Genomic DNA, 12,941 nt, shown 5'->3' with positions numbered 1-12,941 from the left:
ATCAACAAACCAGTTAATGTTCCTGCAGCCCTTGTATCTATAGGCACATAGCTTTGACTTTTCTCTAATGGTGAGAATTACAGGCTTTCACGTGTTTATCACGTTTCCCTTTTATACAACACAGGGCTGGTGGGTAGAATATAATAAATATGGTGTTTCAAACCCCCGTGCAGTAGGGGGCGGTGTGCTCCTGCTATCAGTTTGAAATCCACTATTCAAACGACTCAAACCGAGAGAAGAAGGAGAACTCTGCTCTAATCTCACTCAGCGGAAGTAAACAACACACGCCTTACCTGTATGCGCGTGCAGGGATAGCCGACAGTGGTGTGTTCGCGCAGATGCATATTTAATTTGTTTTTACGCAACAATGTCTTCAGTTGAGTATTTGAGAGAGTTTATCAACCATCGACTATCTGCTACTGCTGAAGAAATATTCGGAGTTTTTAAAAATGCCATTGTTGAGTACGAGGACGAGATCAACCGTCAGAGCAGACTGTTGGATATCGTTTGGAAACCTGTAATAAAGTTACACAGGATAGGTTTGTAGAACTTCATCATTTTAATACCACTAAACAGAGGAATGCCACTTCATCCATTGTTTAAATGTAATTGTTTAAATGTGTGCTGGTATTAATTAATCAATGCTGCATTCACGTGGATTCAGGCAGATGGTAGACAGCAAACCAGGTCTTGTTAGATGAGAACAGGTTGGTAACATCAGGTGAGGCAGACAGAAAATACCGGAAACGGTACACTCGTCGTCCAAAGTTTTAGAAAAAAGTTTCCCCTTTTTGTCATTAGATAATAATATATATTTGGTCCAACTATTTAGTGACTACTGTTTAATTTAATTATTCACAGACTGTAACGTTACACAGTTAGAAAATGGTGCTTTCTCTTCATAATCTATTGCAAACTTAAGCAACTATCTCCAGTGTGAGGGAGCTACGTAACATTCGGTTGCAAATCTATTTATTCCAATACAGATCCCGGTATTCTCTTCCGGGTTCACCTAATTTTACCGTCCTGTCCTCGTCCACTGTCATGATATCCGGTGTGCTGTATGTGTGGTTTCATGTGAATGAACTGTTTGCATTTTCTTCTTTACCATCACAGTCTTATCCTATTCATGTTGCTCTCTGTCCCTCCAGAGCTCCCACAGCAACATGTCTGTAAGGAGGAGGAGGTTCTCTCTGACCAGCAGCTCTGTATTCAGGAGAGGAACTCCAGTCTGGACCAAGAGGACCCAGATCCTCCACAGATCAAAGAGGAACAGGAGGAACCCTGCACCAGTCAGGAGGGAGAGCAGCTTGAGCTGAAGCAGGAGACTGAGACCTTCATGTTGACTCCTATTCATGAGGAAAGTAACCCCACTGAACCAGAACCAACAAGAGACCACCAGCTGCTCTCCAACAACTCTCATGTAGCTGAGAGCCAAGATCAGAAAGGAAGCGAGCATGAAGACTCAGAATCAACTCGCGATTCAGAGCCAGAACCAAAGAAAAGACAACAGAAAAGCAGAAGTCACTGTAACGATATTAACAACTTGTTAAAGACTTCCAGTGATCCTCAAACAGGTAAAGCACTTTTCCAATGTGACACGTGTGGAGAAGCTTTTAAGTTCAGGTCGCATTTCGACAAACACCTGAGAACCCACTCAGATGAGAAGTCACATTCTTGCAGCTTCTGTGAGAAAAGATTCGGTAAGATATCCTCATTGAAGGCTCATGAAAAAATCCACACAAGTGACAAGCTGCATTCTTGCAAAACATGTGGAAAAGATTTTGGATGTAGTAGTAACTTGATGGTCCACATGAGAACACACACAGGTGAGAAGCCGTATTCTTGCAAAACATGTGGAAAAGATTTTGGACGTAGTAGTAACTTGATTGTCCACATGAGAACACACACAGGTGAGAAGCCGTATTCTTGCAAAACATGTGGAAAAGATTTTGGACGTAGTAGTGACTTGAAGACCCACATGAGAACACACACAGGTGAGAAGCCGTATTCTTGCAAAACATGTGGAAACGAGTTCAGATACAGAGGTGCCATGTTGGTCCACATGAAAACACACAGGTGAGAAGCCGTATTGTTGCAAAACATGTGGAAAAGATTTTGGACGTAGTAGTGACTTGATGGTTCACATGAGAACACACACAGGTGAGAAGCCGTTTTCTTGCAAAACATGTGGAAAAGATTTTGGACAAAGGAGTAACTTGATGGTTCACATGAGAACACACACAGGTGAGAAGCCGTATTCTTGCAAAACATGTGGAAAAGATTTTGGACAAAGAGGTGACATGTTGGTTCACATGAGAACACACACAGGTGAGAAGCCGTATTCTTGCAAAACATGTGGAAAAGATTTTGGACAAAGAGGTGTCATGTTGGTTCACATGAGAACACACACAGGTGAGAAGCCGCATTCTTGCAAAACATGTGGAAAAGATTTCGTACAAAGTGGACACCTGATTACCCACATGAGAACACACACAGGTGAGAAGCCGTATTCTTGCAAAACATGTGGAAAAGATTTTGGACAAAGAGGTGACATGTTGGTTCACATGAGAACACACACAGGTGAGAAGCCGTATTCTTGCAAAACATGTGGAAAATATTTTGGACAAAGAGGTGTCATGTTGGTTCACATGAGAACACACACAGGTGAGAAGCCGTATTCTTGCAAAACATGTGGACAAGAATTCAGATACAGAGGTGCCATGTTGGTTCACATGAGAAGAGCCCACACTGGGGAGGAGCCGTAACGCTGAAAGACCTGCGGGAAGACATACTGTGATTGCCATCAATTGGCAAAGCATAAAAGATTGCATACAGACAAGTAGCCGTGTATTTGCAAAATACATGGGAGACAATTCAGTTCTTGAGTTCATAGTTCCTGCAAATGTTTGACCAATTAGATTTTTCTTTTGTTTTTAGAATGTATTGACTTCAGTAATCTGAGTAGATAGTGAACAGTGATGTTTAGGCCGAGAGCCTCTCTGTATTGGTGAGTCAGTCATTTTGTCATCAGTACAATAGACAACTTTTCTTTTTTGTCTACGTTTCATTTATTTAATATTTTTTATGTGTCTTGTAATCGCATCAACTTGATGAAATTGTTTTGGATTTTAGAGGTGGCACACAAACACAAATTGTAGATGGTGTGCTACATGGTGCTGTGAAAGAATCAGCCTCAGCAATAGTAAGGAACAGTGAATGAACAGTGAGGATCAGGGCTCAAAGGGAAGTGACCAACAAAATGCTCTTTTTTTTATCTCATGTTTGTATTCTAACAAAGCGTTGGGAGGTGATGATGTAAGAATACCAGATTCACACTAAGGTCTAAAACTTTACGTATATTCTGTTCATCAAGGCTGCACATGAAATATTGAACATAAAAAAATAAAAATCAATTTGAAGGTATTTGTACTTTGATTCTGCCTACTTTCATTTTATGTTACATATACTTTACAGGCGTATATTGTACTTTTTATTCCACGACTATTTGGCAGCTACAGTTATTTGCTGATTAAGATTTTTATAAACCAAAATGTATAGTGCATTAAATATGATCTCTTGTTAAATGTGTCATTGTGAACTTAGTACAAATGAAATAACTACCATAACTATCTGCATGAACAATATAACACTTATATATAAAAAACATTTGAATAACACTTCCACTCAATCAACAAACCAGTTAATGTTCCTGCAGCCCTTGTATCTATAGGCACATAGCTTTGACTTTTCTCTAATGGTGAGAATTACAGGCTTTCACGTGTTTATCACGTTTTCCCTTTTATACAACACAGGGCTGGTGGGTAGAATATAATAAATATGGTGTTTCAAACCCCCGTGCAGTAGGGGGCGGTGTGCTCCTGCTATCAGTTTGAAATCCACTATTCAAACGACTCAAACCGAGAGAAGAAGGAGAACTCTGCTCTAATCTCACTCAGCGGAAGTAAACAACACACGCCTTACCTGTATGCGCGTGCAGGGATAGCCGACAGTGGTGTGTTCGCGCAGATGCATATTTAATTTGTTTTTACGCAACAATGTCTTCAGTTGAGTATTTGAGAGAGTTTATCAACCAGCGACTATCTGCTGCTGCTGAAGAAATATTCGGAGTTTTTAAAAATGCCATTGTTGAGTACGAGGACGAGATCAACCGTCAGAGCAGACTGTTGGATAACGTTTGGAAACCTGTAATAAAGTTACACAGGATAGGTTTGTACAACTTCATCATTTTAATACCACTAAACAGAGGAATGCCACTTCATCCAAATTGTTTAAATGTGTGCTGGTATTAATTAATCAATGCTGCATTCACGTGGATTCAGGCAGATGGTAGACAGCAAACCAGGTCTTGTTAGATGAGAACAGGTTGGTAACATCAGGTGAGGCAGACAGAAAATACCGGAAACGGTACACTCGTCGTCCAAAGTTTTAGAAAAAAGTTTCCCCTTTTTGTCATTATGTAATAATATATATTTGGTCCAACTATTTAGTGACTACTGTTTTATTTAATTATTCACAGACTGTAACGTTACACAGTTAGAAAATGGTGCTTTCTCTTCATAATCTATTGCAAACTTAAGCAACTATCTCCAGTGTGAGGGAGCTACGTAACATTCGGTTGCAAATCTATTTATTCCAATACAGATCCCGGTATTCTCTTCCGGGTTCACCTAATTTTACCGTCCTGTCCTCGTCCACTGTCATGATATCTGGTGTGCTGTATGTGTGGTTTCATGTGAATGAACTGTTTGCATTTTCTTCTTTACCATCACAGTCTTATCCTATTCATGTTGCTCTCTGTCCCTCCAGAGCTCCCACAGCAACATGTCTGTAAGGAGGAGGAGGTTCTCTCTGACCAGCAGCTCTGTATTCAGGAGAGGAACTCCAGTCTGGACCAAGAGGACCCAGATCCTCCACAGATCAAAGAGGAACAGGAGGAACCCTGCACCAGTCAGGAGGGAGAGCAGCTTGAGCTGAAGCAGGAGACTGAGACCTTCATGTTGACTCCTATTCATGAGGAAAGTAACCCCACTGAACCAGAACCAACAAGAGACCACCAGCTGCTCTCCAACAACTCTCATGTAGCTGAGAGCCAAGATCAGAAAGGAAGCGAGCATGAAGACTCAGAATCAACTCGCGATTCAGAGCCAGAACCAAAGAAAAGACAACAGAAAAGCAGAAGTCACTGTAATGATATTGACAACTTGTTAAAGACTTACAGTGATCCTCAAACAGGTAAAGCACTTTTCCAATGTGACACGTGTGGAGAAGCTTTCAAGTTCAGGTCGCATTTCGACAAACACCTGAGAACCCACTCAGATGAGAAGTCACATTCTTGCAGCTTCTGTGAGAAAAGATTCGGTAAGATATCCTCATTGAAGGCTCATGAAAAAATCCACACAAGTGACAAGCTGCATTCTTGCAAAACATGTGGAAAAGATTTTGGATGTAGTAGTAACTTGATTGTCCACATGAGAACACACACAGGTGAGAAGCCATATTCTTGCAAAACATGTGGAAAAGATTTTGGACGTAGTAGTTACTTGAAGTCCCACATGAGAACACACACAGGTGAGAAGCCGTTTTCTTGCAAAACATGTGGAAAAGATTTTGGACGTAGTAGTGACTTGAAGACCCACATGAGAACACACACAGGTGAGAAGCCGTATTCTTGCAAAACATGTGGAAACGAGTTCAGATACAGAGGTGCCATGTTGGTCCACATGAAAACACACACAGGTGAGAAGCCGTATTGTTGCAAAACATGTGGAAAAGATTTTGGACGTAGTAGTGACTTGATGGTTCACATGAGAACACACACAGGTGAGAAGCCGCATTCTTGCAAAACATGTGGAAAAGATTTCGGACAAAGTGGTCACCTGATTTCCCACATGAGAACACACACAGGTGAGAAGCCGCATTCTTGCAAAACATGTGGAAAAGATTTTCGACAAAGGAGTAACTTGATGGTTCACATGAGAACACACACAGGTGAGAAGCCATTTTCTTGCAAAACATGTGGAAAAGATTTTGGATGTAGGAGTTACTTGAAGTCCCACATGAGAACACACACAGGTGAGAAGCCGTTTTCTTGCAAAACATGTGGAAAAGATTTTGGATGTAGGAGTTACTTGAAGTCCCACATGAGAACACACACAGGTGAGAAGCCGTATTGTTGCAAAACATGTGGAAAAGAGTTCAGATACAGAGGTGCCATGTTGGTCCACATGAAAACACACACAGGTGAGAAGCCGTATTGTTGCAAAACATGTGGAAAAGATTTTGGACGTAGTAGTAACTTGATGGTTCACATGAGAACACACACAGGTGAGAAGCCGTATTCTTGCAAAACATGTGGACAAGAATTCAGATACAGATGTGTCATGTTGGTTCACATGAGAAGAGCCCACACTGGGGAGGAGCCGTAACGCTGAAAGACCTGCGGGAAGACATACTGTGATTGCCATCAATTGGCAAAGCATAAAAGATTGCATACAGACAAGTAGCCGTGTATTTGCAAAATACATGGGAGACAATTCAGTTCTTGAGTTCATAGTTCCTGCAAATGTTTGACCAATTAGATTTTTCTTTTGTTTTTAGAATGTATTGACTTCAGTAATCTGAGTAGATAGTGAACAGTGATGTTTAGGCCGAGAGCCTCTCTGTATTGGTGAGTCAGTCATTTTGTCATCAGTACAATAGACAACTTTTCTTTTTTGTCTACGTTTCATTTATTTAATATTTTTTATGTGTCTTGTAATCGCATCAACTTGATGAAATTGTTTTGGATTTTAGAGGTGGCACACAAACACAAATTGTAGATGGTGTGCTACATGGTGCTGTGAAAGAATCAGCCTCAGCAATAGTAAGGAACAGTGAATGAACAGTGAGGATCAGGGCTCAAAGGGAAGTGACCAACAAAATGCTCTTTTTGATCTCATGTTTTTATTCTAACAATAAAGCGTTGGGAGGTGATGATGTAAGAATACCAGATTCACACTGAGGTCTAAAGCTTTACGTATATTCTGTTCATCAAGGCTGCACATGAAATATTGAACATAAAAAAATAAAAATCAATTTGAAGGTATTTGTACTTTGATTCTGCCTACTTTCATTTTATGTTACATATACTTTACAGGCGTATATTGTACTTTTTATTCCACGACTATTTGGCAGTTACAGTTATTTGCTGATTAAGATTTTTATAAACCAATGTATAGTGCATTAAATATGATCTCTTGTTAAATGTGTCAGTGTGAACTTAGTACAAATGAAATAACTACCATAACTATCTGCATGAACAATATAACACTTATATATAAAAAACATTTGAATAACACTTCCACTCAATCAACAAACCAGTTAATGTTCCTACAGCCCTTGTATCTATAGGCACATAGCTTTGACTTTTCTCTAATGGTGAGAATTACAGGCTTTCACGTGTTTATCACGTTTTCCCTTTTATACAACACAGGGCTGGTGGGTAGAATATAATAAATATGGTGTTTCAAACCCCCGTGCAGTAGGGGGCGGTGTGCTCCTGCTATCAGTTTGAAATCCACTATTCAAACCGAGAGAAGAAGGAGAACTCTGCTCTAATCTCACTCAGCGGAAGTAAACAACACACGCCTTACCTGTATGCGCGTGCAGGGATAGCCGACAGTGGTGTGTTCGCGCAGATGCATATTTAATTTGTTTTTACGCAACAATGTCTTCAGTTGAGTATTTGAGAGAGTTTATCAACCAGCGACTATCTGCTGCTGCTGAAGAAATATTCGGAGTTTTTAAAAATGCCATTGTTGAGTACGAGGACGAGATCAACCGTCAGAGCAGACTGTTGGATAACGTTTGGAAACCTGTAATAAAGTTACACAGGATAGGTTTGTACAACTTCATCATTTTAATACCACTAAACAGAGGAATGCCACTTCATCCAAATTGTTTAAATGTGTGCTGGTATTAATTAATCAATGCTGCATTCACGTGGATTCAGGCAGATGGTAGACAGCAAACCAGGTCTTGTTAGATGAGAACAGGTTGGTAACATCAGGTGAGGCAGACAGAAAATACCGGAAACGGTACACTCGTCGTCCAAAGTTTTAGAAAAAAGTTTCCCCTTTTTGTCATTATGTAATAATATATATTTGGTCCAACTATTTAGTGACTACTGTTTTATTTAATTATTCACAGACTGTAACGTTACACAGTTAGAAAATGGTGCTTTCTCTTCATAATCTATTGCAAACTTAAGCAACTATCTCCAGTGTGAGGGAGCTACGTAACATTCGGTTGCAAATCTATTTATTCCAATACAGATCCCGGTATTCTCTTCCGAGTTCACCTAATTTTACCGTCCTGTCCTCGTCCACTGTCATGATATCTGGTGTGCTGTATGTGTGGTTTCATGTGAATGAACTGTTTGCATTTTCTTCTTTACCATCACAGTCTTATCCTATTCATGTTGCTCTCTGTCCCTCCAGAGCTCCCACAGCAACATGTCTGTAAGGAGGAGGAGGTTCTCTCTGACCAGCAGCTCTGTATTCAGGAGAGGAACTCCAGTCTGGACCAAGAGGACCCAGATCCTCCACAGATCAAAGAGGAACAGGAGGAACCCTGCACCAGTCAGGAGGGAGAGCAGCTTGAGCTGAAGCAGGAGACTGAGACCTTCATGTTGACTCCTATTCATGAGGAAAGTAACCCCACTGAACCAGAACCAACAAGAGACCACCAGCTGCTCTCCAACAACTCTCATGTAGCTGAGAGCCAAGATCAGAAAGGAAGCGAGCATGAAGACTCAGAATCAACTCGCGATTCAGAGCCAGAACCAAAGAAAAGACAACAGAAAAGCAGAAGTCACTGTAATGATATTGACAACTTGTTAAAGACTTACAGTGATCCTCAAACAGGTAAAGCACTTTTCCAATGTGACACGTGTGGAGAAGCTTTCAAGTTCAGGTCGCATTTCGACAAACACCTGAGAACCCACTCAGATGAGAAGTCACATTCTTGCAGCTTCTGTGAGAAAAGATTCGGTAAGATATCCTCATTGAAGGCTCATGAAAAAATCCACACAAGTGACAAGCTGCATTCTTGCAAAACATGTGGAAAAGATTTTGGATGTAGTAGTAACTTGATTGTCCACATGAGAACACACACAGGTGAGAAGCCGTATTCTTGCAAAACATGTGGAAAAGATTTTGGACGTAGTAGTTACTTGAAGTCCCACATGAGAACACACACAGGTGAGAAGCCGTTTTCTTGCAAAACATGTGGAAAAGATTTTGGATGTAGGAGTTACTTGAAGTCCCACATGAGAACACACACAGGTGAGAAGCCGTTTTCTTGCAAAACATGTGGAAAAGATTTTGGACGTAGTAGTGACTTGAAGACCCACATGAGAACACACACAGGTGAGAAGCCGTATTCTTGCAAAACATGTGGAAACGAGTTCAGATACAGAGGTGCCATGTTGGTCCACATGAAAACACACACAGGTGAGAAGCCGTATTGTTGCAAAACATGTGGAAAAGATTTTGGACGTAGTAGTGACTTGATGGTTCACATGAGAACACACACAGGTGAGAAGCCGTTTTCTTGCAAAACATGTGGAAAAGATTTTCGACGTAGTACTCACTTGATTTTCCACATGAGAACACACACAGGTGAGAAGCCGCATTCTTGCAAAACATGTGGAAAAGATTTCGGACAAAGTGGTCACCTGATTTCCCACATGAGAACACACACAGGTGAGAAGCCGCATTCTTGCAAAACATGTGGAAAAGATTTTCGACGTAGTAGTAACTTGATGGTTCACATGAGAACACACACAGGTGAGAAGCCGCATTCTTGCAAAACATGTGGAAAAGATTTTGGACAAAGGAGTAACTTGATGGTTCACATGAGAACACACACAGGTGAGAAGCCATTTTCTTGCAAAACATGTGGAAAAGATTTTGGATGTAGGAGTTACTTGAAGTCCCACATGAGAACACACACAGGTGAGAAGCCGTTTTCTTGCAAAACATGTGGAAAAGATTTTGGATGTAGGAGTTACTTGAAGTCCCACATGAGAACACACACAGGTGAGAAGCCGTATTGTTGCAAAACATGTGGAAAAGAGTTCAGATACAGAGGTGCCATGTTGGTCCACATGAAAACACACACAGGTGAGAAGCCGTATTGTTGCAAAACATGTGGAAAAGATTTTGGACGTAGTAGTAACTTGATGGTTCACATGAGAACACACACAGGTGAGAAGCCGTATTCTTGCAAAACATGTGGACAAGAATTCAGATACAGATGTGTCATGTTGGTTCACATGAGAAGAGCCCACACTGGGGAGGAGCCGTAACTCTGAAAGACCTGCGGGAAGACATACTGTGATTGCCATCAATTGGCAAGGCATAAAAGATTGCATACAGACAAGTAGCCGTGTATTTGCAAAATACATGGGAGACAATTCAGTTCTTGAGTTCAGAGTTCCTGCAAATGTTTGACCAATTAGATTTTTCTTTTGTTTTTAGAATGTATTGACTTCAGTAATCTCAGTAGATAGTGAACAGTGATGTTTAGGCCGAGAGCCTCTCTGTATTGGTGAGTCAGTCATTTTGTCATCAGTACAATAGACAACTTTTCTTTTTTGTCTACGTTTCATTTATTTTATATTTTTTATGTATCTTGTAATCGCATCAACTTGATGAAATTGTTTTGGATTTTAGAGGTGTCACACAAACACAAATTGTAGATGGTGTGCTACATGGTGCTGTGAAAGAATCAGCCTCAGCAATAGTAAGGAACAGTGAATGAACAGTGAGGATCAGGGCTCAAAGGGAAGTGACCAACAAAATGCTCTTTTTTTGATCTCATGTTTGTATTCTAACAAAGCGTTGGGAGGTGATGATGTAAGAATACCAGATTCACACTGAGGTCTAAAGCTTTACGTATATTCTGTTCATCAAGGCTGCACATGAAATATTGAACATAAAAAAATAAAAATCAATTTGAAGGTATTTGTACTTTGATTCTGCCTACTTTCATTTTATGTTACATATACTTTACAGGCGTATATTGTACTTTTTATTCCACGACTATTTGGCAGCTACAGTTATTTGCTGATTAAGATTTTTATAAACCAAAATGTATAGTGCATTAAATATGATCTCTTGTTAAATGTGTCAGTGTGAACTTAGTACAAATGAAATAACTACCATAACTATCTGCATGAACAATATAACACTTATATATAAAAAAACATTTGAATAACACTTCCACTCAATCAACAAACCAGTTAATGTTCCTGCAGCCCTTGTATCTATAGGCACATAGCTTTGACTTTTCTCTAATGGTGAGAATTACAGGCTTTCACGTGTTTATCACGTTTTCCCTTTTATACAACACAGCGCTGGTGGGTAGAATATAATAAATATGGTGTTTCAAACCCCCGTGCAGTAGGGGGCGGTGTGCTCCTGCTATCAGTTTGAAATCCACTATTCAAACCGAGAGAAGAAAGACAACTCCGCTCTAATCTCACTCAGCGGAAGTAAACAACACACGCCTTACCTGTATGCACGTGCAGGGATAGCCGACAGTGGTGTGTTCGCGCAGATGCATATTTAATTTGTTTTTACGCAACAATGTCTTCAGTTGAGTATTTGAGAGAGTTTATCAACCAGCGACTATCTGCTGCTGCTGAAGAAATATTCGGAGTTTTTAAAAATGCCATTGTTGAGTACGAGGACGAGATCAACGGACGAGGACAACGGTTGAAAATTAGCTTTTTTAGCTAACACTGTCACATTTACAGTCATGTTTTTATTAATGTGTGCTGTCGATTAATGTGAACTGTCCCTGTACAAATAAAATCTTAACCGTCAGAGCAGACTGTTGGATAACGTTTGGAAACCTGTAATAAAGTTACACAGGATAGGTTTGTACAACTTCATCATTTTAATACCACTAAACAGAGGAATGCCACTTCATCCAAATTGTTTAAATGTGTGCTGGTATTAATTAATCAATGCTGCATTCACGTGGATTCAGGCAGATGGTAGACAGCAAACCAGGTCTTGTTAGATGAGAACAGGTTGGTAACATCAGGTGAGGCAGACAGAAAATACCGGAAACGGTACACTCGTCGTCCAAAGTTTTAGAAAAAAGTTTCCCCTTTTTGTCATTATGTAATAATATATATTTGGTCCAACTATTTAGTGACTACTGTTTTATTTAATTATTCACAGACTGTAACGTTACACGGTTAGAAAATGGTGCTTTCTCTTCATAATCTATTGCAAACTTAAGCAACTATCTCCAGTGTGAGGGAGCTACGTAACATTCGGTTGCAAATCTATTTATTCCAATACAGATCCCGGTATTCTCTTCCGGGTTCACCTAATTTTACCGTCCTGTCCTCGTCCACTGTCATGATATCCGGTGTGCTGTATGTGTGGTTTCATGTGAATGAACTGTTTGCATTTTCTTCTTTACCATCGCAGTCTTATCCTATTCATGTTGCTCTCTGTCCCTCCAGAGCTCCCACAGCAACATGTCTGTAAGGAGGAGGAGGTTCTCTCTGACCAGCAGCTCTGTATTCAGGAGAGGAACTCCAGTCTAGACCAAGAGGACCCAGATCCTCCACAGATCAAAGAGGAACAGGAGGAACCCTGCACCAGTCAGGAGGGAGAGCAGCTTGAACTGAAGCAGGAGACTGAGACCTTCATGTTGACTCCTATTCATGAGGAAAGTATCCCCACTGAACCAGAACCAACAAGAGACCACCAGCTGCTCTCCAACAACTCTCATGTAGCTGAGAGCCAAGATCAGAAAGGAAGCGAGCATGAAGACTCAGAATCAACTAGCGATTCAGAGCCAGAACCAAAGAAAAGACAACAGAAAAGCAGAAGTCACTGTAACGATATTAACAA

The 12,941-nt window shown here is 40.5% G+C and overlaps 2 protein-coding genes across 2 annotated transcripts in view; one reads left to right on the top strand and one right to left on the bottom strand.

Annotated features, from left to right (window-relative positions):
- The window catches only part of naaladl1 (N-acetylated alpha-linked acidic dipeptidase like 1), a gene marked incomplete at both ends in the record, with an annotated part of 72,148 nt that overhangs the window by 15,071 nt on the left and 44,136 nt on the right, over positions 1 to 12,941 (bottom strand). The gene's annotated exons all lie outside the window — the stretch shown is intronic.
- LOC306778951 (uncharacterized protein) lies at positions 4,012 to 6,653 on the top strand (the record flags this gene model as incomplete). The annotated part of the gene is made up of 3 exons (XM_079270692.1): positions 4,012 to 4,230; positions 4,831 to 5,256; positions 6,622 to 6,653. The coding sequence occupies exons 1-3, from the start codon at positions 4,059 to 4,061 to the stop codon at positions 6,651 to 6,653; spliced, it is 630 nt and encodes a 209-aa protein (XP_079126818.1). The 5' UTR covers positions 4,012 to 4,058.

The sequence above is a fragment of the Melanostigma gelatinosum genome, assembly GCF_949748355.1.
Source record: "Melanostigma gelatinosum genome assembly, chromosome: 6".
NCBI classification, from domain to species: Eukaryota; Metazoa; Chordata; class Actinopteri; order Perciformes; family Zoarcidae; genus Melanostigma; species Melanostigma gelatinosum.
The sequence above is the reverse complement of the archived record's forward strand: the minus strand, read 5'-3'. Positions and strand labels throughout refer to the sequence as shown.